The sequence below is a fragment of the Aquarana catesbeiana genome, linkage group LG02 (assembly GCF_042186555.1).
Source record: "Aquarana catesbeiana isolate 2022-GZ linkage group LG02, ASM4218655v1, whole genome shotgun sequence".
NCBI lineage: Eukaryota > Metazoa > Chordata > Amphibia > Anura > Ranidae > Aquarana > Aquarana catesbeiana.
Genome location: NC_133325.1, coordinates 30,006,975 through 30,032,510, shown reverse-complemented (window position 1 = coordinate 30,032,510; position 25,536 = coordinate 30,006,975). Strand labels below are relative to the sequence as shown.

Sequence of the window (25,536 nt, the reverse complement as noted above, 5' to 3'; positions counted from 1 at the left end):
TTTGGAGCTCTACCCATAAAGATTCCACCTCCTCCCTAGCTCCCTCAGTGATGTCATCTCTCACATTTACTTGTACATTATTCTTGATATATAGGCATACCCCTCCCCCTTTTTTACCCTCTCTATCCTTGCGGTATAGGGTATACCCTTGAATGTTTGCCAGCCAATCATGAGAGCTGTTGAACCAGGTCTCTGAAATTCCCACAAAATCCAAATCCTCCTTGTACAACAGTATCTCTAGTTCACCCATCTTGTCCGCCATGCTCCTGGCATTAGTGAGCATGCCACATAGTTTAGACCGGTCGCATATTGTCCTCGTATTGGGTGTTTCAAGATTGCAACTAGGACTTGCTACTATACTCACCTTGTGTTTTTGTGCTTTGGTTAACCTACCACTAATGCCCCCAATACTACCCTCTGGAATATCTTCCGTGCTGGCTATCACTGTCTCTGGACCCTCCCCCCCATCGCCTAGTTTAAAAACCCCTCTAACTTTTTGGCCATCTTCATTCCCAGCAGATCTGCACCCTCCTCATTTAGGTGCAGTCCGTCCCTTCTATAGTACCGGTTACCGACTGAGAAGTCGGCCCAGTCCTCCAGGAACCCAAACCCCTCCTTACTACACCAGCTCTTCAGCCACTTGTTTACTTCCCTAATCTCCCTCTGCCTTTCTGGTGTGGCTCGATGTACCGGTAGTATTCCTGAGAACACTACCTTGGAGGTCCTTTTCCTCAATTTAGCACCTAAATCCCTAAAATCGTTCTTTAGGACACTCCATCTGCCTCTGACTTTGTCATTGGTGCCAACGTGCACCATGACAGCCGGGTCTTTCCCAGCCCTTCCCAGTAATCTGTCCACAAGATCCGTGATGTGCCGAACCCGAGCGCCCGGTAGACAACATACTGTTCGGCGCTTCAGGTCTTGGTTACAGATTGCCCTCTCTGTCCTTCTAAGAATTGAGTCCCCTACCACCAGAATCTGTCTTTCCTTTCCCTTTGCTGCCCCCCCACTCTCACTGGAGGAGTTCTTCCCCTGGCAGCTAGGAGAGTCCCTCATCTCCAGCAGTGCTGGTCCCTGACTGGTTTCACCAATGTCACTCAATGGAGCGTACTTATTGGGATGCTCCAGTCCTGGATCGGCCTCTCTGGCACTTCCCCCTCTACTCCTCCTGACTGTCACCCATCTACTCTTTGCTAGTGCCTGCACCTCTTTGTCTCCACCCGCCTCTGTGCTGGCCCCTGCCGGCACCTGCCGTGTACGTTCCTGGCTCACCTTTAGTATGGAGGGACTTCTCAGTGCTGACAGTTGCTTCCCCAGATTCAGAACCTGGGCTTCCAGGGAAAAAATGTGCTTACATTTTTTTTTTTTTTAATTGTATTTTTATTAGGCTTTTTTTTTTAACATTGTAGAATGAACAAGTACAGCAGTAATGTTGTACAATATAAAATATAAAAATTTGAGGACATCTTTATAACGAAACAAGGTAAAATACATAGGAACAGAGTTCACAATTACAGGGCACAAATCGCTCTGTACTTTTTGTTCAGGATACAGAAAAAGAGTATTCCTAAAATAGAAGTGCAGGATCAAAGGTATAAGTTAGTTACATAAAAGAGAGGAGCATAGATTCTATGAAGGATATGTGGTATGTAATAATAAGTTCTGAATAACACATATGAAAATGGGGCAAATGGGGGGGATGGGATTTCATGATCATATGGGATGCCCATGCCAGTATAGAACAAAAAAGCTTAAAGAACGGTGTTTGGCATAGGAGTCCCAAATTCCGACTCATCCCAGGGTTTCCACAATTTTTCAAATTGGGGGATAGTATCATGTACTGAGGCCGTTAGATATTCCATCCTTCGGATATCAGTTACTAATTGTAGAAATTTGGGCCAAGGGGGAGGGGCATCGGACAGCCAACACAGGGGAATAAGTCGTTTGGCAGCCAATAGTATATAAGAAAGAAGGCGGTTAGCTCTTTTGGTTAAGCCAGGGAAAGGAAGGCTCAACAAATAGTGTAATGGGTCTAATGGGAGAGTTTTATCCAGCACTTTCTGTATCAGGAGCCCCACCTCCCTCCAGAAAGGTTGTATCCTTGAACACTGCCAAAATATATGGAATAAAGAACGCGTGTCAATCCCACAACGCCAACAGCGCAGCGGGACTGAGGGGTCGTACTTATGGATAACGTCAGGGGTTCTATACTAAAACATAAGAATTTTCATAGAAGTCTCCCGTTGGGTCACACACTTAGAGGACTTGGAGACAGAAGACCAAATCTTGTCCCATAACTGAATTGAGATAGTTCTGCCTAACAAATGGGACCACTTTCCCATATAATGATGCATGGTCTCAGTCAGAGGTGTCGACTCATGAAGGATACGATGGATGGTAGATATTAAGTGTAACTGGTGGGGTCCCTGAGCACATATGTGTTCGAAATTAGTTAGACTTTCGAGGGATAATGATGAAGATTTAGAGTGGAAAAAGTGTCTGACCTGCAGGTAGAAGTAAAAAAGTTGGTGAGGGATATTAAATTTCTCACGTAAGGTGTCGAAGGGATGTAGCTTTCGCGTAACCGGGTTTACCAGATTTCGAAGTTGAAAAAGGGAGGCGTTAAGCCATGGGGAGATCCTGCTCAAGGACAAACTGTCTGGTATGAGTGGGTTAAACAGTACATTGATGAGCGGGGAGCAGGGCGAGACGAGTTGGTATTTTTTGAAACATTTACGCCAAATAGTTATAGTAAAATTCATTGGGCCAGTGCACTGGTGTCTAAAAGTGGGATCTATAGGAAAGGAATCATCCCAAACCAAGGTACATGGGTGAACCGGGTATATCACACCCTTCTCAATAGCGGACCATTGATTTGGAGCAAAGAGGGATGCCCAAGAAATAATAGGCCTTAAATGTGAGGCATAATAATATTTGAAAATGTCCGGTGCACCCATTCCACCCCTGGACCTCGGAGCAAACACCACTGAACTGGCTATACGGTGGGCCCTATCGCCCCATATGAACTTTAGAAAGTTACGTTGGAGTGTCTTTAATTGGGATGAGGGTAAAGCAATTGGTAACGTTTCAAAATAGTATAACAGTCTAGGTAAAATAGACATTTTTAAAATGTTTATCCTGCCCAATAAGGATAACGGATACTTAGTCCAAGACCTCAAGGATTTATTAATTTCTAAAACTAGGGGTGGAAAATTTGCAGAGTATAGAGAAGAGTAGGATGGGGTGAGAAGAATACCTAAATATTTGAGAGAGGTTTTACACCATTTATAAGGATAGGACTCTGAGTTGTAATAGTATGGGTAATGGGATATGTATGGGCAGAGCTTCAGTTTTAGACGTGTTAACCTTATAGCCCGAAATGGCCCCAAAAGAAGACAACAATTTGTATAGGGAGGGGAGAGAAATCATTGGATTAGTGATCGTGAGCAAGATGTCATCCGCAAAGAGTGATAGTTTATATTCCCCTTGTCGCATTACCACCCCCTGTATATCCGGATGGGTGCAGATGGACTCGGCCAGGGGTTCCAGGCAGAGAATAAAAAGCAATGGCGACAAAGGACAGCCCTGCCGAGTACCATTAGTCATGGGGAAGCTTGGCGACAAGAAGGATGACATCTGTACTTGAGCTGTGATTGTTGAATATATAGCCTTCAAAGCCTTCAGATAAGGACCCCTAAAGCCATACATCTCTAAAACATTGAACATATAGGGCCAGCTTAACCTATCAAAGGCCTTTTGTGCATCTAAGGATCAACGCCTGTCTAGAGGTTCTATCTAAAAGATCTATCAGGTTAATTGTACAACGGGTGTTGTCCCCCGCGTGTCTACCAGGCACAAAACCTACTTGGTCCCTATGAATCAATTTGGGGATAATCCTAGATAATCTGGATGCAAGAATTTTTGTAAAAATCTTATAATCTGAATTTAGAAGAGCTATCGGCCTATAATTATCTGGGATAGAGGGATCCTTACCCGGCTTCGGAATGACAGAGATAAATGAATGAGAGAATTGTGAGATAGGAGATATACCTTTAAGCAGGGATTCATAGAGGGTTAGCATATGTGGAGATAGGATATCAAAAAAAGATTTGTACTAAAAATAGGGTAGACCATCAGGGCCGGGCGATTTGTGTAATGGAAGTTTCTTAACTATGGACAAAAGTTCTTCAGTCGTTATATCTATATTCAAACTGTCCAAGTTTTCAGAAGTCAGCTTCGGGAGTTTTATATTAGAAAAAAATGTTTTAAATTTTTCCTGAGTAAAGTTAAAACCATGCTCAGGAGTGAGGCAATTATATAATTTATGGTAAAATTTGCCGAAGGCGCTAGACATTCCACGGGGGCAGTAAACTCTAGATCCATCTGTCTGCTGAAGGAAATCAGGGAATGAGTTGAAAGGACGTGGACGGAGTTTATTTACTAGCATTCTATGCGGTTTATTTGAGTACTCGTAAAACTTCTGTTTTGTCCATAGCAAAGATCTGACTGCCCTACCCAGATGAAGTGATTTAATTTGCTCCCTAAGAGAGGTTACCCTTCGAAGTTTTGAAACTGTAGGGCCTCTCAACAATCTCCGCTCCGCAGCAACCAAAGCAGCGGTAAGAGATTGCAAAAGACTATTTCTATCCTTCTTTATCCTGGAGATTTCGGCTATGCAGGCGCCGCGAAAGACAGTTTTATGTGCTTCCCAAAGTGTGGAGAAATCTGAAACAGAACCTATGTTATGTTGAAAAAATTCTTCTAAATTTTTTGCTAGTATATTACGTGAGATCTCGGATTGTAGTAGATGGTCGTTTAGGCGCCAATGACATGACTTAGGGTAGGCCTGGAAAAGCACAAGATGTAACATAATGGGAGCATGGTCTGACCATGTAATAGGTGATATATCAACCTCAACCACATAAGATATGAGTGGGGCCGATATAAAGAAGTGGTCAAGGCGTGAATTCCTTTTTATGGGCCGAGGAATAGAAGGTGAACTGTTTAGAGGAGGGATGTCTGATCCTCCATGAGTCGAATAACCTATGAGATCTTATACATTTGCGAAAAGAGTTAGCTTGGGATGAAATCTTTTTAGAAGGCACAGTATTAAAAAGGGTTTGTCTGTCTCTATTGGGGGACATAACCAGATTGAAATCCCCTCCTATAATCATGAAAGGTTGCGATGGATAGTTAGGAGAATCAAATAATGTGTTAAGGAATTCAATCTGGCCTGTATTAGGAGCATAAACATTAATGAGAGAAAACGATGTAGTCACATAATCACAATCCAGAATGAGATATCTACCTAGAGGGTCAGCATAAGATCTTTTTACCTTAATAGGACATGACTTCCTAATCAAAATCGCCACCCCTGCCCTGCCCGAGTGATCCGAGGCAAGGAAGGAAGTGGGGAAATACCTTGAGGCAAATTTAAGCGTACCAGTAGACTTAAAATGGGTCTCTTGAACCATTACCACATCTGCGTTAGAGGCCCTGAAATCCTTCAGGGCCATCCAGCGCTTACGGACAGAACCCAGACCTTTGACATTATACGACATAATTTTCAAAGCCATATGATTAGACCCATTAGATTCGCTTTTGTAAGTTTGCAGACACTAAGGGATGAAGAAACATACCCACATATCAGCAGACATAACCCACAATAAAACTGCATTTGATTAGAAAGGTAGGAATAAAACATTTGTATCCTTAGCACCAGAGTGATATCCTTGAACATAGGAAAAAAAAGAAAAAAAAACAAGAACCAACTGAAAAAACAATAAGAACAAAAACAAAAATTCTCTAAGGCCTGAGAGGCAATTGCGTCTCAGGAGGCCTTGAACAAATGTCAAGGCCAGGTAGGGGCGTATACTGACTTCCATCAGGAGACTCCAGGTGGAGAACTGGGAAGTACCCGCCGCTCACCTTATGAGCTTGTTAGCATAAAAGTAAATTCTGCCATTGCTAAAGTGATTAGCAAATCAGCGAGGTATATTAAACGATATGTCAGCTGAGTCACTCATGACCGGGAAGAAGAATGGGCATTAGCTATAAGATTACGCAGGTTTAAGAAGAACCAAAACCAAAAGGAGCAGGGTGGGCGCCTAAAAAAAAAAAAAAAAAGAAAAAAAAAGAAAAGTTATAATAGATCAGAGTATTAATTTCTACCACTCTAAAAACATATAAAATGTTCCGAGTAGTACAATGTGTATGGATCCATGAAAACAGGTGTTGAGCCTTCAAGGAGGTTGCTTGGAGTTACGGAGACGCTGAGGTGTGGAGAAGCGTTTCCTGGTTCTGTCTCTCACTGGAGTCCAGATGCGGCTAGGTGTATTGGGAGGAGGACGAGCCTGATTATTTGGGGGGATTAAATCCTCTTCCGGGAGTGGCGGTAGACCCAGACTTTTCAAAAATGCCTCACCTTCCAGTAATTCACGTAGAGTATGCTGAGTACCATCTTTGGATACGGTGAGGCGAAATGGAAAGCCCCAGTAATATGGGATCTTATGATGTTGTAGGTGGAGTGTGATTGGGCGTAGGCTCCTACGTTTGGCAAGGGTAATGGGAGACAGGTCGCTGAAAATTTGAAGTTTTGCCCCCTTGTATGTAAGTTGGGGTTTGTTGCAGGTGGCAATAATGAGTGCTTCTTTGCATTCGAAATAATGAAATTTCACTATGACATCTCTGGGTCTGGCTCCCGCTGGAGGCCTGGGGGCCAGAGACCGATGTGCCCTATCAAGGCGCCAATCAATATCCACCACTGTAGGGGCCAGAGTATTAAAGAGACCCAGAAGATAGGTACGTAGATCTGAGTCTTCCACCGTCTCCGGGATACCTCGAAAGCGTAGGTTTTGTCTCCTTTCTCTATTTTCCAAATCCTCCTGCTGTAACTGCAATTGAGAAACTGATAGGCGCAAATTGTGGTTTTCCTCTTCAATTGCTTGTACATAATTTATCATCTCATCAAATTTATTTTCAAGAGTATCAGTGCGTTCGCCGATTTGATCGATCTCTCCTCTTAGTTCCGTAGCTAACTTATTTACCTCTAACGAGACATTATTTGTAATTTGTTGTAACAAGAGCTGTAATTTGGCATCAAGTTTGGCGTCTAGTATGTCTGGGGTAAGAATCTCACGTGGGGTGCAAGAGTCGAGATTTGGACCTTGAGCAATAGTAGATAAGTTTACAGTGTTTTCTGCTCCCATGGATGTGTCCATCACCACAGCGGGGTCTGTGGGAGTGTTTGAGGTCATAAGTTGTGGTCTGGTGACATAGCGTTCCATATTTGAACCTTCACGTGACCCGAATAGGGGTTTATATGTTCGCTGTTGTTGGCCAACTTTGCCCATGTAGTAAACAGGAATTGTGGCAGGGAATCTGGCTTACCTCTGAATCTATAGGTGTTTAATATGGCGTAGCAGAGGTCTCGGTGAGCAAACGGGTCTCCAAGCTCATTTAGTGCACATAGTTCATTCTCAGCGGAACCGCCACCATTCGTTCGTTATTTACATCTGCTTGAGACACTGTAGGTTGGGGTGCTTGGGGCACTGTGGTGTAGGATGGGCTCAGATCACCGGTCAAATAGTGCAGGGGTATATTGCAGGCAGAGCAAGACGGGTGAGGTGTGTATATACTCCCGTCCCCACACGGGCCTCTTAAGATATTGTAAATGTCCAGATTTAAATTAACAACAGAAGATATATAGCCCAGCTGTATGTATAAAGGATCTTGCTGAAGGATGAGTGCTATGGGAGAGATTTAATGAGTCAATAGAGCAGGGAGGCTGAAGGAGTACCTGGAGTACCAAGATGGCCGCCGTCCTCCAGATGTAGGCCGAAGCCGGGGACTTTCCTGACGGCTGTAACCGGCCGGGTGAGCGCCGCTATTATTAAAGGTTGTGGAGTGAGTGAGGGGGGTAACTGCTACTCACTGCGGTCCAAAGAGGGACAGATCCGCTGTATGCCAGCTCCCGGAATGTAGATAGTGTAGACTGGAGGCTTTTGATAAGCAGCAGGCCGCGGGATGGAGTTAGGCCTCCGTGGAGCCGGACAGAGGGGCCGGGATCACTGGCGCTTTCTCCCCCAATTATCCCGGAGGGCGGAGGGCTGCCCGACCGGGATGATCGATCCCACAGTGCCCGGTTTATAGGGGACGATTGCCAGAGGCAGCGATCGGGCCGTAGGCCCCAAGATGGCGGCCGTCTTCTCTGGCGTGGATCAATCTGTAGGCCCGGGATATGGAGGACAAACGATCTGAGAAATAGTTCTCTAATTGTGTAGCAGAGTGGCCTAGAATGCTATTTAGATGTATGATTAGGCTCTCAGGACGGATTGGGGCCTGGATGGAGTTGGATTGTCCAAGCCTTGGAGGAGCTCAGCCGAGACACGTCCTCTCCTGTGTACGTCCAGACACGCCCCTCTTATGTGCTTACATTTTGCACAGCAGTATTCGCCCTCGATCGGATGATCAAGGAACGCATACATGCGGCAAGATGTACAAAGAGTCGCCTCTCCACACCCGCTGGGAATCGTACCTATTGAATATAGTGAGGATTTGGGGATTTTACCCTGTCCAAATTACCTAACAGCTAGCTTCCTGGCACTAATACTCAAGACAATACACAGGTACACAACAAGACAATACACAGGTACACAACAAGACAATACACAGGTACACAACAAGACAATACACAGGTACTCACAGACCTATGTGCACTCGCAATACACAAGTATACAGTACACAATACACAAGTACTAACGATCCACACACACTACTCAGACAACACTCAGATACTCACACTACACAGGTACTATGACCCCTGTTATAACCTCCTGTTTTAAACTCTGTTTTTTTAACTCCCACTTATTCCAGCTCCACTTACACCAAGTTCCACAGCTTCAGACTGAGCACGCTCAGACTGAGTCCTACAACCAGTTAAATAGGCACCTGTGAGCAATTAACCACACCCCTTAATTGATGGTACCAGAGAAAAAAAAAAAAAAAGCTATTTAAAAAGTCACAGCAAAAGGCAAATTAAAAACTAAAAGGAAAAGCCCCAAAAATGCAACCCAGTAAACAAACAGCAAACAAACAGCAAGCAAACAGCAAGATTTGTACACTCTAACTCTGTTTTTTTAACTCCCACTTATTCCAGCTCCACTTACACCAAGTTCCACAGCTTCAGACTAAGCACGCTCAGACTGAGTCCTACAACCAGTTAAATAGGCACCTGTGAGCAATTAACCACACCCCTTAATTGACGGAACCAGAGAAAAAAAAAAAAAGCTATTTAAAAAGTGACAGCAAAAGGCAAATTAAAAACTAAAAGGAAAAGCCCCAAAAATGCAACCCAGTAAACAAACAGCAAACAAACAGCAAACAAACAGCAAGCAAACAGCAAGACTTGTACACTCTAACTCTGGTTTTTTAACTCCCACTTATTCCAGCTCCACTTACACCAAGTTCCACAGCTTCAGACTGAGCACGCTCAGACTGAGTCCTACAACCAGTTAAATAGGCACCTGTGAGCAATTAACCACACCCCTTAATTGATGGAACCAGAGAAAAATAAAATAAGATAAAATTGCTTTAATGGTATTATCTCTGGCTTCTTGGCCAGGGACAAATCCTACTTGTTCCTGGGAGTAGCGGTAAGAGTCTGTTTGCTAGTATTTTTGAAAAAATCTTAATGTCCGCATTTAATAGTGATATTGGTCTGTAGTTACTTGTACATGTAGGATCTTTGTCATCTTTAGGGATGACTACAATGTGAGCTTCCAACATCTCTCTTGTAAGAGGGTTTGAGGGGAAGAATGAGTTGAAGGCATTTAAAAAGGATGTTTGGAGGGTGTCAGCGAATGTCTTGTACCATCAGGGCCTGGGCTCTTGCCTGGTTTCAATTGTTTTATTGCCTGCTTCCATTCTGCTACAGTGATCGGGGATTCAAGGTTTGTGACAACGTCTTTGGGAATCTTTTCTGGGGCATATTGAGCTAGGAATGTTTTTATTTCTAGTGCGTTTGGTGGGCGAGGTCGTAATGGGATTGGACGTGTTGAGATCATATAGGGAGGCATAGTATTTTTCAAATTCTTCTTCTATTTCTATGTTATTTGTAAGTGTTTTGCCTGTGTGGGAATGCAATTGGTGAACCGTGGTGTTGGCTCTTTTCTTACACAGGGCTTGCACGAGGAGGTGGCCACATTTGTTTCCGAATTCGTAAAAGAGTTTCTGGGATAAAGTGAATTTTTTCCTGAGATTTTGGCCTAATTCCTCCTCTATTTGAGTGCGTGTTTCAATTACCGCTATTTATCGGCGTATAACACGCACTTTTTTCCCTTAAAATCAGGGGAAAATCGTGGGTGCGTGTTTTACGCCGATCCCCCGCTGATTGTGAGCGGAGGATCGTGCCGCCGAGATACATAGTCGAGTGTACTCGGTTCGGCTCACAGTCATGCCCAGTCCCGCCCTATGATGGACATAACACAGGGACTGGGCGTGACTGTGAGCGGAGCCGTGCTTAGTACACTCGGCTACTTTCGACTCCGCTCGGGACTGCGAGAGGACCCAAGAGCCGCCGAGAGGACCCGAGTGCCACTGAAAGGACCCGAGAGCCGCCGAGAGAACCCGATAGCCGCCGAGAGGAGACCGCCATTTTTAAACTGGAAGAATGCAATGAAAAGGCTGCAATGACAATTCTGCACTGACAAGGCTACACTGCAAGGCTACACTGACAAGGCTACACTGACAAGGCTACACTGCAAGGCCGCACTGACAAGGTACACTGACAAGGCTGCAAATGACAATGACAAGGCTGCAAATGACACTGACAAGGCTGCAGATGGACACTGATAAGGTTGCATTGATGGGCATTTAAATGTAAGTTTTTTCCTTAAACTTCCCTTCTAAAAGTTTTTTTCCTTAAAATTCTCTCCTAAACTTGGGGTGCGTGTTATACGCCAATAAATACGGTAGTTCTCGGTGTGTTTGTGTAGCTAGATTGTGCTTATGTAGTTTTTTAAGTTTGGTGTAGAGTGTAGCCAGTTTTATTTAAAGTCCCATTTAAAAAAAAAAAAAAAAATTAAAAGTCAGCAGCTACAAATACTGCAGCTGCTGACTTTTAATCGGACACTTACCTGTCCCAGGGTCCACCGATGCGGGGGATCAAAGCCCTGCTCGTCCCCCCTCCGCTCGGTGGCGCCGGCATTTTAACTGTGGGTGCCCAGCTGTGGCTTCACTGCCGGGCACCCACTGTGCATGCGCGAGCCGCGCCGCGCGCCGTCACTGGCCCCATAATCATCTGGGACCGGTCACGTGTCCCAGATGATTGACAAGAGGGAGGGTGGAGAGGCGATCTCCCTTCCTGCGCCGAGGGAAGTGATGTCACCAGCCCAGGCACCAAAGGAGGCAAACTACGAGGGACCCCCTAGCAACAGCCATTTAGAGGTGAGTAAAAAAAAAAAATTTCTCCAAATGTTTTTTTTTAATTTTTTTTAAGCACATTACTATTTTTTTTTTTGGGTGGAACTCCACTTTAAGGATATCAGCCTGCCCCGTATTACACATTTCTGGGCCTCCCATTGTGTCAGTCTTGAGGTATCTGGGGTGTCATTTTCGGCGAAGTAGTTGGGTAAGCATTTGCAAATCTCTTGTTCTTTTGTGTTGTCTGTTAGGATGGTAGGGTCCAATCTCCATATGTATGTGTGGTTGAGTTTGTCTGGGAAAGTGAGTGTCATTGAAATAGGGTGGTGGTCTGAAAGTGTCATCTGTTCTATAGTTGCTGTTGTCAGAGTGGGGAGGTCTTGTTGCGTAAGGAATAAATAGTCAAGACGTGAGTAGTGTACTTGTGGGGAGCCGAGAAAAAGGTGAAGTCTTTATCACGCGGGTGAAGGGTACGCCAAGTGTCATGTAATAGTAGGTCTTGGAAGCATCTTCTGATTTGTTTGAGAGCCCTGTGGGGCGTCTGAAATGTTGATTGGAACATTTTTGGATAGGAGTATTGAGGTTCCTTTTGACTTTGAGATCGGGGAGGTGGAATGGTAGCTATGGAGGTAGAATCGGCTTGTTAGAGTTGGTACTTTCTTGCCGCAAAAATGGGTTTCCTGTAGAAAGATTACGTCTGTTTTCATGCTTCTCATATTAGCTAGTAGTTGGGAACATTTCTCTGGGGTGTTCAGGCCTTTGGCGTTCAGGGATAGTAGTTTTAGGGAGAGGTTAGAGGTGTTAGGCTTCAATGATGTCAGGGTAAGTGTAGATGTGGGGAGTCCCAATCGTTTAGATTGGTGCAGGGAAGTCAGAGACGTTGGGGGGGGGGGGGCAAGGAGTAGTGGGACTTGGTGTGTGGGTAGGGGAGGTAGAGTGGGTCTGGGGTAGGGAGGGGTAGTGAACTGTGGTGGACTAGGATATATTAGAAGCTAAGAAGGGGGGATCGTAAGATTGTACCGGATGTGGGAATTGACTTGCAAGCCCACCTGAGGATAGGGGGAATTCCAGTTCGCATCAGCGGTATCTACCAGAGTCTGCTGTTGGTGGGGGTAGTAGGTGATGCTCAGCAAGAGGGTGAGTTCTGTGTCCCTGGGAGGTCTATAGGGTTGTGTAAGACGTTCATAGTGAGTGCTGTCGGAGACCAGGTGAGGGTTAGACACCCCTCCTGATCTCCCTGGATAGCCAGTCAGAAATATGTTGGCATGGTGAGAGAATCAACATTTGATGTGATAGGACAGATCCGGTTTGGGATGTTTGTCTGGTGAGAAAGGGTTCTAGGTCTGTAAGATTATATGCGGGTACGTGTGGGGTTCTAATTTGTCAGGAGACATGGGCGGGAATAGTGTCCAGGAGGAGTTTTATGGCTTGAGTTTGAATGTAGTATTATCATACAACTTAAAACTTAAAACTGGGTGTTTAAAGTTTACATGACTCAGGGTAGGAAACTAATGTTTAAACAAGAACATCAACATCAACAATAACATCATTAAAAACAGTATCAATGATAACTAGAACTATAAATGTACCCGTGTAAGACATGAGTAGTATTCTACAGTACGTTCCGAGGGGGCTATGCCCAGCCCTGATTTAGAAGGCAAAGCCGTATGAGTGGCCCTATATGGCCAATGAGAGAAGGATGAGGTGTAATTTTTTTTTTTTTTTTTTGGGGGGGGGGCATTCACCTGCTTCAGCAGGGAAGATGAGCATGTGAATGTTCTTAGGCTTTTTGACAGTCTTACCTGAGCGTGGTCCTCTCGGAGCCCTGGTCCCATGTTCGTGGCTGAGCCACGAGAGGAGTAGTTGCCATGGTTCCCTATGGTAGGAGAAAGGGTTAGTAACATGACAAATTTAGTACGCATATTAGTAAACATTTGTTATCCTGAGAACTAGTACCAGAAAAGAGGGGAGATAAGAGTTGAGGGAGAGAGAGGGAGGTGGAAAAGACAAGGGTGAGGTGTAGAACCAGTTGTAGATAAAGAGAGATGGTAATAGGAAGGGAAGAAGAAGGGATGCAGGTAGTGGAGAGGTGGTGGTGAGAGCTCGGTCCATTTCTGGGAGGATTTGAGGTCTCCACTATCATGGTCTTAAAAGTCATTTAGGGAAGGTATCGTGGGGCATATGATACCCTATGGTTGTGTAGCATAAGTCACCTGAAGGTTCCGATACAGAACTGCAGAGGAAAAGAAAGCACCCGACCCGGTACATTGAGTACAGAATGGGTGTTGAGAATGGTGTCCAAAAGGGCAGGGATCCCTTGTCTTGAGCTCTTCAGGGCAGTCTCTTCTTTTGCATTGAAGGTTGGAAAGTATTAGTTCAGTGAGGGAGGGAGAGGTAGCCAGCGGATATGTTAGTGGGGATCATAGTCCTCAGCGTTTTGGAGTAGATGGACTCAGGATATGTTGCTTGCTTCTGACTTGGTTAAATTGATTATAGGCAACTCCTATTCTCATATTGATTAGTGGTTCCAAATTAATAATAACTACTGCAGTAGGGAACAGACACAAAAAATACGCTCAGCATCTTTCCAAATAACTGTTCTGCTTTATTATGACGCAATTGAAGGTTTTTATGCACATGATTACGTAGGTATCACATTAATATTACAATTGTATGTTTATGGTAACAAGGGGCGTTACATAGGCAGGCTAATTCTAATCAGGACTCGAAAGAATGTAAACATGTACTGAAAACATTTTTAGTGCCGTGTGCACCGTGATGGCAGTGTGCAATACATACAACATAGAATACAATTATATACAGAGCTTACAAATTTCCATTACACTTCTTTGGTTGTCCGAAGGTTGTGTCAATGGGACAGGACAATTGAGTTAAAGAGATCAAGCGGACCGTGAAAGTGGTGGTCTAGGGGCCTCTCTAGGAGATCATTAAAGATATTGGTGACCGTTAGGGAAAGATGACTGGGGTCGATTGATTCCGGGATTCCCCTTACCCTAAGGTTTTGGCGTCTTCCACGATTGTCCAGGTCCTCCATGTGGCGATTAATCTCTGTTGTCGCCTGCTGTCTGACATCTGTTATATAGCCATGGGGTGTAGCTATCTGATGACATCACCCGGAGAGCCCACCCTTGATGTCACAGGGGACAGGCTCTCCGGGTGACGTCATCTGATGGCCATGCACCATGGCTATATAACAGATTCCGGACAGCGGGCAACAATACAATGGAGGAAGACAGCCAGAGAACAACAGCGGCTTCTTTTTTTTTGCGGGTAACCAGCGGCGAGGAAGAAGACAGCACCAGGAGAGACGGCGGCAGGAGAAGACGGTGGTGGGAGAGACAGCGTCAGGAGAAGATAGCTCGGGGAGAGATGGCGACGGGAGAAAACAGCTCAAAGCTATTAATAAAGGACTTGTCAAAAACCGGCTCTTGTTTTTTTTTTTTTACTGATTTTTTGGTGAATGGGTATGGGTACTGATACCCATTCACATAGGGGGGTGTCGGGATCTGGGGGCCCTCTTATTAAAGGGGGTTTCCAGATTCTGATAAGCCCCCCACCCACAGACCCCAACAACCAGCGGCCGGGGGGGGGGGGGCAGTTGCTCATCCCCTCCCTTTCCTGACCTGCTGGGCTGCAAGCTCGGATAAGGATCTGGTATGGATTTTGGGGAGGAACCCCACGGCTTCTTTTTTTTTAAATTTGGCATGGCCTAGTATGGCAAGGGCCTAGTATGACCCTGCGGGGGGGGGGGGGGGCACCCCATATCGTTATTTTCCCAATTTTTTTTTTTAACTGGAATTTTTTTTTTTTTTTACATTCAGCTGTCAGTGTTAGCTGATGACTCATTGGTTGTTAAGTATGTGGCAACTGGCTTCCCAGGCCCCCTCGTTAGCAACCAGCTATATACAGGGTGTTTAATGAGGGAAAGAAAAAAAAAGGGTTTAAAAAGGATGTCAGCGGATCGGATGTAACAGAAGAAAAATAGGGTTTTCTTCCGTCTTAAAAAATGGAACTTAGCGGAGACGGATGTCAGCGGATGATCATCCTCTGACATCTGCTAGCCAAAGTGAAGTGCAGTCGCTGTAAATTGAGGGGTAGATCTGAAATGAGGGGAAGCTCTGCTGATTTTATTATCCAATCATGTGCAAGCTAACATGCTGTTTTTTATCTTCCTTGTATGTCCCCCTCGGATCTACAGCGACTGCACCTCCAAGTGCACTTTCAGTGCAATTTCAAGTGCACTTTGTACTTGTAGTTTGCACTTGTAGTGCAAAGGGGATTTGCCTTTAGTAAATAACCCCCTATATCTTTTACTTTTTGCTATAATAAATATCACACATTTTTTATCAAAAAAACTCATTTTTTCCTCAGTTTAAGCTGATATGTATTCTTCTACATATTTTTGGTTTAAAAAAATCTCAATAAGCGTATATTGATTGGTTTGCACAAAAATTATAGTGTCTACAAACGAGGGGATAGATTTATGGCATTTTTATTATTTTTTTTTACTAGTAATGGTGGTGATCTGAAATTTTTATTGGGACTGCGATATTGCGGCGGACAAATTGAACACTTTTGACACATTTTTTGGACCATAGACAATTATACAGCGATCAGTGCTATAAAAATGCACTGATTACTGTATAAATGTCACTGGCAGGGAAGGGGTCAACACTAGGGGGCGATAAAGAGGTTAACTGTGTTCCCTATGTGTGTTCTAACTGTAGGGGGGGTGGGACTGTCTAGGAGGAGAGAGAGATCGGTGTTCATACTTAGTATGAACACACGATCTGTCTCTACTCCCCTGAAAGAAGCCGGATCTGTGTGTTTACACACACAGATCCTAGTTCTTGCTCTGTCACAAGCGATCGCGGGTGCCCGGCGGTCATCGGATTGGCTCCGGGCACATGCTGCGGGCGCGTGCGCTCCTAGTGGCCAAAAGGCAAAGCGATGTAAGGTAACGTAGTTTCACCCAACCATGCCATTCTGCCGCAGTAAAACTGCGGCAGCTGGTCAGCAAGCGATTAAATTGGAAGTAAACCCATCCATTTAACAGTTTCGAAAAACACATTTCCGGCACGTGCCAGGAATGTAACACTCACACTGGTTGTGCTCTCAACCAAACTTTCAAACCATCCAATGGCTGGTGTCATAACTAATCACCTGTGCAGCATCATGGCAGTTGTAGATTAAACTGAGGCCAAGATGCACTTACCGACCGGCCACTGTATATATACGTCATTAGTTTGAAGGTAGGTATCTCGGTAACGGCAGCAGAAGCTGCCACAACCGAGGTATCCATCTTTAGGGCCGGCGGTTCTGTGTATGATAATGGTGGTCTCTGCGGTGGATTCGCCGCGAGATCACCGTTATTGGCAGTGGGAGGGGTGCCACCCCCCCTCCCGCCACTCTCCCGCACCCTCTGGCGCTTACCAGAGCCGTTGGTAGCAGTGGAGGCGATCGGGACCTGTCACGTCCATAAGTCTTAAAGGCATATTTTTTTGTTGTCATTTTTTCAAATGACAATTTTTTTTTTTTTTTTTTGCATTTAAGTCCAAATATGAGATCTGAGGATTTTTTGACCCCAGACCTCATATTTAAGAGGATCGGTCATGCTTTTTCTATTACAAGGGATGTTTATATTCCTTGTAATAAGAATAAAAGTGATCCAATTTTTTTTTTTTTTTTTTTTAAACAGTGAAAAAAGAAATAAAATAAAGTAAAATAAATAAGAAAAAAAAAAAGTTTAAAGCTCCCCGTCCCGACGAGCTCGCGTGCAGAAGCGAACACGTACGTGAGTAGCGCCCGCATATGAAAACGGTGGTCAAACCACGCATGTGAAGTATCGCCACGACCAGTAAAGCGAGAGCAATAGTTTTAGCCCTAGACCTTCTCTGTAACTCAAAACATGCAACCTGTAGAATTTTTTTAACGTCGCCTATGGAGATTTTTAAGGGTAAAAGTTTGACGCCATTCCACGAGCGGGCGCAATTTTGAAGCATGACATGTTGGGTATCAATTTACTTGGTGTAACATTATATTTTACAATATAAAGAAAATTGGGCTATTTTTACTGTTGTCTTTTTTTTTTTATTCAAAAAAGTGAATTTTTTCCAAAAAAAGTGCGCTTATAAGACCGCTGCGCAAATACGGTGCAAAAACAAGTATTGCAATGACTGCCATTTTATTCTCTAGGGTGTTAGAAAAAAAAAAACAATATATAATGTTTGGGGGTTCTAAGTAATTTTCTAGCAAAAAAACCTGTTTTAAACTTGTAAACACCTAAAATCCAAAACGAAGCTGGTCCTTAAGTGGTTAATGCGGCTAAATCTCTAATACCATTACTGTGGGAACAAAAACAGGATCCTACTATTAAACAGCGGTTTAAAAAAATTAACTAACTCAGCCTCATGGAAGAACTTAAGCCTGGTACACACGAACCAAATATCGGATGAATAATCAAACGTTTTTTGTTGCATGCTAGTCTGATATCGAAAGTGAAGAGGTTACTCAGCTTCTGAAAATTCTCGTATGACAGAATACAAACTTTGGAAGTGATAATGTGTTGAATTGTTTTGTAATGTAGTCTTTAATTTCCAAGCAGGCATAGCCTTGCTTTTACATTTTTTTTCAGATAAAAATTATACTAATTAAACAAAATCGTACGTTGTGTTCAGTTTGATTTACCAATATCCGTTTAATGCTGGTACACCTAAATGTTGAGATATTTTGTGAAGACTTGCATTTACCACTCTGGAGTTATACCTTTTCAACCATAGGTAATGTAAATGTTTACTCTTCTGTGTTGAACCAATTTATAACTGGTCATATATTCTCTATATGCAAAATTTCTTAATAAAAATGTATTAAACAACAAATAAATCAAGTACCAGTAAGGGCATAATAGAAATTAAAGGATAAATCATAATGATAATAATGATCATACCCAAGAAAATGTTGATAACAATGAAATTGATCAGAAAAATAATACTAAAAGTTGGCAATGAAGGTAAAGCACAAAATTGATATTAATAGTGATAATAATATTAGTAAAAGTGGTAATTATTATTAAATAATGAAACATAAAGAATAATGAGAGTACAACAAATAATAATGATATAATAAATGTACTACCATATTAAATATGGTTAAATTTAATTGTAATGATTTATTAATGTATGAAATGGAATAATTAAAAAAATCACACATCTTATAATATAATATTGTAAATAAATAAACAAATATAAAATTAACGTATAAAAAAATGATGATGGTAAAATGATGGTCTAAAATGCAATCCCTAAAATACTACTATATTTTTAACTATATAAAGTAAAAACTATGAATGAATATATATTAAGTAAAAGTAAAATATGTGCAGCAATACTTAAGATGTGAACTAATTAAGTGAGCACACTGCACACTATTTGATTTGAGTTACAGATTCACCTGAGCACCATGTGGACTTTTGGACTACACTTGTATATAATTTATCATTTGAACTGAGAATTTATGTGAAGATATTTAAGTATTTTATATTTATGTATTCTGATGATGGTAATTTATGTGTATGATTCACTTAACTAGTTCACATTGTAAGTAGCGCTGCACTACTGCAATATTTTTAGAGTGTGAAATACTTTATTGTGCTTTATTGTGGTGTTCGCTTTTAAGGGGAGTGCACAGGCAGAGGCTCAGAGCCAATAGCCGCAGCAACAGCATGGTAGCGGCGTGCGTTCCACAGCCTGCCTACCAAAAAACGGAAGTCTCTAGCAGAAAGCGACGTATGCGTACCACGTGATCATGCCTTACGCCTTTCGTCATCAAGACATCATCTGAAGCACATGCCGCCGAACGCCGCTACCATGCTGTTGCTGTGGCTATTGGCTCTGAGCCAGCCGGCGGAGCTGTGTCAGCTACACCTTTTTAACTGTTTTAAATAAATATCGCTTTTTGGATTTACGCTATGGGGCTCCTCTTTTCTCATTATTTATGGATACATGCCGGTGGGGATTACCAAGAAAACAGCAGTGGCATACTGGAATAGGAGAGAAGGATACTGCTGAGAGGAACATCGATCGCTAAGGAACATCACTACTGGATTGATATCTACATGCCTATTACCCCTGCAGGGGTTGGGCGCTCTGGTGAGGGCACAAGTGGGGGCACAACAGAAGACGGGGAACACCAGTGACAGCATCATTCCACGATTTTTATTGGATTATTTGGATGAACACATCACTACTTCATTGCAGTCATTTATAGAACACTTTATCGGTTTTTCTCACTTTTCATTCATCAAACAATTTTTTTGCTTCTTACTTATACACTCATTATCAATATTTGGGATTTTTTGTCCTTTTTTATACATTGGCTGAGAGAACTAATAGATGACATTTGATGCACTGTCACACTAATTTTTTGGGACTTCTACAATGATTGAAATTTGTATATATGTCAATTAATTCACAAATAATTTGTGTTATTTGTGTATTATAGCTTATTTGATATACACATTTTTAGGTTCTAGCACTTTATAGGATTTCATTTAATTTTAGGTGCAATTCCACGCACATACACTCCCCTTTTTTCATATATTTGTATATATTTATTTTCTGAACAGCGCCATTTCCCCTATCAGAGTTTTTTGTTTTTTGGATTTCACTTTGGTGATTTTCTTTTTTGGGGGGGCTGCAGTTCCTTTTTTCTCTGTCCTAAGAGCGGAATAATTGATTTTTAATACAAGTAAAATGATTGTCCAAAAGAAGAAATGAGGGAGACAAAAGTTACTGGGAGAAGAATATCCACAATCTAATAACAATGTGTTTTTTGCTCCTGTATCTGTCTCTGCTGGAAAAAAATCTACAAAAACCCAACAGAGGTCTTAACCTTTCCCAGCTCTATTTATCAGCTTGCCGACCGGCTCAGGCCGATATACATCGGCAGAAGGACATGTACAGGCATACTAACATACCTGTACGTTGCCCTTTAAGAAGCGGTTTGAGCACAAGCCCGCCGCGAGCTCCGTGAGTGTGATCGCAGGTCCCGCAGACTCGATGTCCGCGGGGATACCTGCAATCGTCTCACTGAGAGGAAGAACAGGGAAATGCTAATGTAAACAAGCATTTCCCCATTCTGCCTAGTGACAGGACACTGATCACAGCTCCCTGTAATCGGGAGCGGTGATCAGTGTCATGTCACACGTAGCCCCTCCCCCCCACAGTTAGAATCACTCCCTAAGACACATTTAACCCCTTCACTGCCCCCTAGTGGTTAACTCCTTCACTGACAGTACTGTAGGGTGGTGACACGAACTTTACGGAAGGAGACAACCATCCCACATCCCTATATTCATATACACTGGAAGATTTTTTTCCTCTTAAGCAGGATTTTAAAGGGCGGAAGTCTCAAACAAAATATAACAAAGTATAAAAAATATCAAAATTTTATTATATCAAAGATTTAAAAGTATGACATATACTGAATAGAGAATGAGGACTGTGGGAGGACTGGGAGGACACTGAACCTATGGTGCAGCTGCTATGACTTGCTCAAGCTGCTGAACTTAGACGCCTTTCTGCGATTCTTCCCTGAAGCGTGGTATCTAAGATCAACCAGCCATTATAGACAACACTTCTATGCGAGTCAGCATAGGGACTAACCCTCCACTATGCATCAATAGTCCAGAATACCTCATATAGTCCCCACAGTTGGGGTGTTGTCAGTTGCTGGATACTCGCTCCAGGAGTCAGCTTATAGACAATCCTAGTCCTCACACGACAATAGCTGATTAGATAACTTCCAACACAGCTGACGGACGTGACGCCCTTTATGTCTATTCCTGACCCGCTGGCGGTCTTGGTTTTGCAGCAGCGGCGCTATCACTCGGGTTTGGACCCCGGTGGCTAACCATTCTCTCCCTCCCCCATACCGAATTGGATGCCATATGATGTTGATCTCACAATAGCATGACAGATATACACTTCACCTCCAGCCCCTGAAGAAGAGGTTGCAACCTCGAAACGCGTTGGCCTGCACTGTCAATTAGCTCCTTGCTGATACAGCCTCAGTGGGGTTATGTGTAGTTCTGTCGACTTGTCGTGTATATCCTGGTTGTATTATCATTATTTGTAAATTTTGGCATCCATTTTTCTTTTATTCATCGTTCTCTATTCAGTATATGTCATACTTTTAAATCTTTGATATAATAAAATTTTGATATTTTTTTATACTTTCTGTTATATTTTGTTTGAGACTTCCGCCCTTTAAAATCCCCCTTAAGAGGAAAAAATCTTCCAGTGTATAACTCCTTCACTGACAGTCACATTTACACAGTAATCAATGCATTTTTAATTGCACTGATCACTGTATAAATGTGAATGGTCCCAAAATAGCTCCGATGTGTCCGCCATAATGTCGCAGTCATGATAAAAATCACTGATCGCTGCCATTACTAGTAAAAAAAAAAAAAAATCAATAAAAATGCCATAAAACTATCCCCTATTTTGTAGACATTATAACTTTTGCGCAAACCAATCAATAAACACTTTTTTTTTTACCAAAAATATGTAGAATACGTATCGACCTAAACTGAGGAAAAAAAAAAGTTTTTTTATATATTTTTTTGGGGATATTTATTATAGCAAAAAGTAAAAAATAATGCATTTTTTTCAAAATTGTCGCTATTTTTTTTATTTATAGCGTAAGAAATTGAAAACTGCAGAGGTGATCAAATACCACCAAAAGAAAGCTCTATTTATGGGGAAGAAAGGACGTCAATTTTGTTTGGGAGCAACGTCGCACGACCGTGCATTTGTCAGTTAAAGCGACGCAGTGCCAAATCGCAAAAAGTGCTCTGGTCTTTTGCCAGCCAAATGGTCCGGGGCTGAAGTGGTTAAGACTAGAACTAAAGTCTTGGATGGAGTTTCACAATGGCACCATATCAGCACATTTATCAAGATGGGATGGTGATAATGGAGTTTCACACAGTGCTGAGATGACACATTAGCATGATGAGACCTCAGAAAAAGATGATAAACCTTAGATTAAGTATAACAATCAGTCCAGTGATGATGAAGTGAGTCCTGGGCCCAGAATACAGAAATCCTGCTGAACCTGATGAGATGATGAGATATAATAATTAATTCAGGTCAATATGCCATCTGTATATATATATATATATATATATAATTTACAAAAATGTGAGGGGTGTGCTCACTTTTGTGAGATACTGTATATATATATATATATATATACAGTATCTCACAAAAGTGAGTACACCCCTCACATTTTTGTAAATATTTTATTCTATCTTTTCATGTGACAACACTGAAGAAATGACACTTTGCTACAATGTAAAGTTGCTGTCCCCTCAAAATAACTCAATACACAGCCATTAATGTCCAAACCGCTGGCAACAAAAGTGAGTACACCCCTAAATGAAAATGTCCAAATTGGGCCCAAAGTGTAAAAATCTTGTGTGGCCACCATTATTTTCCAGCCATCACGGAGCTGGTGGATGTTAGAGACCTTGCACTCATCCACCTTCCTTTTGAAGATGTCCCACAGATGCTCAATAGGGTTTAGGTCTGGAGACATGCTTGACCAGTCCATCACCTTTACTTTCAGCTTCTTTAGCAAGGCAGTGGTTGTCTTGGAGGTGTGTTTGGGGTCGTTATCATGTTGGAATACTGCCCTGTGGCCCAGTCTCTGAAGGGAGGGGATCATGCTCTCCTTCAGTATGTCACAGTACATGTTGGCATTTATGGTTCCCTCAATGAAGTGTAGCTCCCCAGTGCCGGCAACACTCATACAGCCCCAGACCATGACACTCCCACCACCATGCTTGGCTGTAGGCAAGACACACTTGTCTTTGTACTCCTCACCTGGTTGCCGCCACACACGTTTAACACCATCTGAACCAAATAAGTTTATCTTGGTCTCATCAGACCACAGGACATGATTCTAGTAATCCATGTCCTTAGTCTGCTTGTCTTCAGCAGACTGTTTGCGAGCTTTCTTGTGTATCATCTTTAGAAGAGGCTTCCTTCTGGGACGACAGCCACGCAGGCCAATTTAATGCAGTGTGCGGCGTATGGTCTGAGCACTGACAGGCTGACCTCCCACCCCTTCAACCTCTGCATCAATGCTGGCAGCACTCATATGTCTATTTCCCAAAGACAACCTCTGGATATGACGCTGAGAATGTGCACTCAACTTCTTTGGTGGACCATGGCGAGGCCTGATCTGAGTGGAACCTGTCCTGTTAAACTGCTGTATGGCCACCGTGTTCCAGCTCAGTTTCAGGGTCTTGGCAATCTTCTTATAGCCTAGGCCATCTTTATGTAGAGCAACAATTCTTTTTTCAGATCCTCAGAGAGTTCTTTGCCATGAGGTGCCATGTTGAACTTCCAGTGACCAGTATGAGAGAGTGAGAGCGATAACACCAAATTTTACACTCCTGCTCACCATTCACACCTGAGACCTTGTAACACTAACGAGTCACATGACACCGGGGAGGGAAAATGGCTAATTGGGCCCAATTTGGACATTTTCACTTAGGGGTGTACTCACTTTTGTTGCCAGCGGTTTAGACATTAATTGCTGTGTGTTGAGTTATTTTGAGGGGACAGAAAATTTACACTGTTATACAAGCTGTACACTCACTACTTTACATTGTAGAAAAGTGTCATTTCTTCAGAGTTGTCACATGAAAAGATAGAATAAAATATTTCCAAAAATGTGAGGGGTGTACTCACTTTTGTGAGATACTGTATATATATATATATATATATATATATATATATATATATATATATATATATATATATATATATATATATATATATATATATATATATATATAAAATCCCCTGGCTAATATATATATATTTTTATATACATTTTAATAATTTCATATAGCTCTGACATATACTGCAGTGCTGTACAGAGAACGCTGAGCCAGTCATATCAGTCTCTGCACCAGGGGAGCTTGCACTCTAATTCACCCCCCCCCCCCTCGTTCTATTTTATTCCTTCCCCTTTATGACTTGTTTACACTGATTTCACGTCTCTGCTTGCTGTAACAATGATCATAATAATAATATGTTTATCGCTAGTGCTTTCTCATATATAAATGTGTGGAGAAAAATGTTTTTAGATTTATAGCTGGACAAGTTTTAAAGTTTTATTCAAACAGGTTAGTACACCTTGAGGTCCCCTCCAAACACAGTGTCCTAATATGAATGTGCTCCTAATGCCTAGGTATCTGGCCACATGATCCCTTCTAAAGGGGAGAACTGGTCAGTCTGGACCAGGGTTGCCAACCGCTAGTAAATAATGACAATTTGTAAAAATCAGTGTTTTTTTCAACTGCCACTAAATATCAGGGGCTGATAATTTCATGCTGTGTTGACTTTTTAAGTCTAAATCAAGTAAATTACTTTGGTATAGGTATTGTCAGTTTCCATATCATGTTGGTTATACTGTTTAAATATTCACTGTGTTAGTTTTCAATAGGAGTTCTGTAATTTCTCAGGTTACCAGTAAAAAAAATGTGCTCTGCCAGTAAAATTTCCATGTTTTGTCAGTAAAAAATGCTGCGGGAGGTTGGCAACCCTGGTCTGGACACTGATCCGCCTCTTCAGCACATAACCCTATATATTTCAATTAGTACATTTTTAGTTCTCTTACCAGCATTGCACACAGGGCTGTCTCTCTTCTCACCTGTAAATATAAAATTATATTGGAAATTAATTAAATAGAACATTGAAAAATACCAGCCCCCATTCACATAATCGAACCTACATACTGTAGGTTGTAAACCCTCCAAAACGTAAAACTGGTTCAACTTTGAGCCCCGCCCCTCATCTACTGAAATCCCACTATCAATCAAAAAATGACCCATTTTTCACCCCTTCTAGTCCAAACTCCACCTTATGCAAAAACACGTCCACATTGCTGAAAATCCCCCAAAATTACAACATAATACAACCATGCCTTAGCTTGGTGAAATTGTACAATATTCTATGTAGCCTTTCTCACCCAGGGTTCTGTGGAACACTAGGGTCCTTCCAGAGGTTCCTTAAGCAAGGC

At 42.5% G+C, this 25,536-nt stretch overlaps 1 protein-coding gene across 2 annotated transcripts in view; it reads right to left on the bottom strand.

Annotated features, from left to right (window-relative positions):
* LOC141126753 (ecto-ADP-ribosyltransferase 5-like) overlaps positions 1-25,536 on the bottom strand; it is a 70,232-nt gene that overhangs the window by 21,985 nt on the left and 22,711 nt on the right. Inside the window, exons 5-7 of one of the 2 annotated variants that reach the window (XM_073612728.1) lie at positions 25,135-25,167; positions 22,482-22,557; positions 13,224-13,297 (exon numbers count right to left, since the gene is read on the bottom strand). In XM_073612728.1, the coding sequence (XP_073468829.1) occupies positions 13,224-13,297; positions 22,482-22,557; positions 25,135-25,167 (183 nt within the window). Of the gene's footprint in view, positions 1-13,009; positions 13,298-22,481; positions 22,558-25,134; positions 25,168-25,536 lie in introns of those variants that run through there. The other variant, XM_073612727.1, reaches the window with a different exon arrangement.